The sequence below is a fragment of the Pinus tabuliformis genome, chromosome 1_1 (genome assembly GCF_031772625.1).
Source record: "Pinus tabuliformis cultivar Carrire ecotype Pingquan chromosome 1_1, CPIR1, whole genome shotgun sequence".
NCBI lineage: Eukaryota > Viridiplantae > Streptophyta > Pinopsida > Pinales > Pinaceae > Pinus > Pinus tabuliformis.
In genome coordinates, this window is record NC_142297.1 from 884,042,105 (window position 1) to 884,044,292 (window position 2,188).

At 42.4% G+C, this 2,188-nt stretch overlaps 1 protein-coding gene across 1 annotated transcript; it reads left to right on the top strand.

The window, feature by feature from the left end:
- Positions 1-587: 587 nt before the first annotated feature.
- LOC149217203 (phospholipase A1-Igamma2, chloroplastic-like) lies at positions 588-1,061 on the top strand. The gene has a single exon (XM_089390160.1). It carries the CDS (start codon positions 588-590, stop codon positions 1,059-1,061), a length of 474 nt encoding a protein of 157 aa, XP_089246286.1.
- Positions 1,062-2,188: the final 1,127 nt, after the last annotated feature.

Genomic DNA, 2,188 nt, shown 5'->3' on the forward strand with positions numbered 1-2,188 from the left:
ATACCTTGGTTTTATAATATTAATCCTAAGATTTATAATATTAATGTTAGGGTTTAATGTTTATCTTCATGTTTATAATGTTTAACTCAGGGTTTATATCCCATAGGGTTAAAATGGTTTGTGACAAATATTTTTCTCAATGGAGTAGTCTACCTGGGCGGTAGAATGGCCCGTTTTCCGTCACCGGCCGGAAAATCGTCCGGCTCCAGCCATCGGCAATCCCTCCGCCCTCCGCCACCCTCCCCTGGCAATCCTGACATTCCATGCCATTCCCTGACAAAAAATATGATCGCCGCTGGAGGGCCTGACATCCCTTGACAGATCGGGGACGGTCTAGAATTGCAGCCGCGGAGTATTATTGCCAGTTCCAATTCAAATTGAGGAAATGGTCACCCACGCGCTGCGCACTCACCTTCCTCTTCGACTCGGTGCTTCCTGCTCTGCAATTCCGCTCTACAGCTCGCCACCTAGGTACTCTTCAACTCCTACTGGAATGGATAGAAGACCTCCACTACTAGCTGGTTCCATTCACGTTGAAGGAAGCCCACGGTCACGAGAATGGCCGCAATTCTAAGAATAAGGCCGTCATGGTAGAAAACGGGTTCCTCAGCATTTACAGCAAGGATTCGCAGTACAGTCACATGAGCGCCTGGGATCTGGTTCTCGCAGAGATGGAAAGATTGCTGGAGCAACAAAGAGGCAAAGAGGTGTCCATAACGTTGTGTGGGCACAGTCTCGGAGCGGCCCTGTCGCTCCTGTGTGCTTATGACCTCGGTCACATGGTGTCCGTCCGGAGTCCTCGGGTGGTCATTACGGTGTTCACTTTCGGATGCCCCAGGGTGGGGAACAAGTTGTTTGCTCGTAATCTCCAGGAGCTTAACGTTCGGGTTCTGCGCGATGTGAACGTGAACGACGTGGTGCCCAGAGTGCCCGAGGTGATGATGAACGAGTGCAGGTTGGGTAACTTCTTGAGGGCAACCCAGGGTGTGCTGTTTGCCGATTGGGTGCAACCTTGGATAACAGTTTGTCTACCTTCCTCAAGCCCACCCGGAACCCTGTGAGTCTGCATAATTTGGAAGTGTATTTGCATCTTGTGGATGGGAGTGGCGGGGAAGGAAGAAGAGAGCCAGCGCTGGTCAATAAAGTCTGCGACATGTTGATGGAAATTCGGGGGCTTCTACCTCTTTCAGGGGGCTTCTATTGTCCAAAACTCGAAAACTGAAGGATAAACTCTACCAAATAATATGCCAAATATGAAGATATTAAACTTTTCCCTCTGGTTTATGTTAAGTTTATTTTTGCCTGGTTTGCATGAGAGTGCAATTGATTGTCACAGTAAAACTTCTAAGATGAATTTTCATATTTATCACATTTATGCTCAGAGGCTTTAAAGATGCCCACAAGAGAAAGAAAAGTGTACTTAAAATTTTGTTTGTACTTAAAATTTTGTTTTTCTCAATCTAACAATGCATTGCAACTCTGCTTGTTTAATTTATATTACTCCTTGTGTGTAGAAATACAGCTTAAAAAATTCAGGGCTTAAGGGAAAGTCGACTACATCTCTATTTTCATCAATTTATATTCGGCGGTGCTATGTAGTTATAGTGATGTTATGGGCTACGCCTTCCTAAAAAAGAAGGCAAAGTTGACTGAGATTTTAGGGACACAACGGTGAAGCTGATTTCACGTCCCCGTTTTCATCAATTTTATATTCTAGTTCCAAGAATTTCAAATTTTCACAGTGGTTATTTGATTGGTTCTCAAATCACGATTGGTCTCTTCTAATGCAATTCTATATTTTTCTTTAGCAGCCATGGTGTTTTGTAAAATCATGATTGGTCTCTTCTAATGCAACTCCTAGTTATTTTATTTGTAGAGCGAAATTGGGCTAATTATCTATTGTTAACTGCTTTCAGTATCTGAAGACACATTTTGTATATAATTGTTGTAATAATGTTGGGAGGTTTATTTCCAGATAGCCATTTTAATATTTTTGATGGTGGTTACCTTTTTCTAAATTTTCTATAAATTTAGTTATTTGAGTTTTTTCAGCCCTTTTAAAAACTCTGGTATAAAAATCCGAAAATCCTAACAACCATGGAAGCCAGGAATTGGGTGAAATGTTGGACTTGGTTTGGGACTTAGTATATGGAGTAATTTGTTTTCTAGCCCTCAATTGGAAAATACA

Excerpts from the sequence above, each read along its gene's own strand:
- LOC149217203 (XM_089390160.1), top strand. The coding sequence starts at position 588 with ATGGTAGAAAACGGGTTCCTCAGCATTTACAGCAAGGATTCGCAGTAC.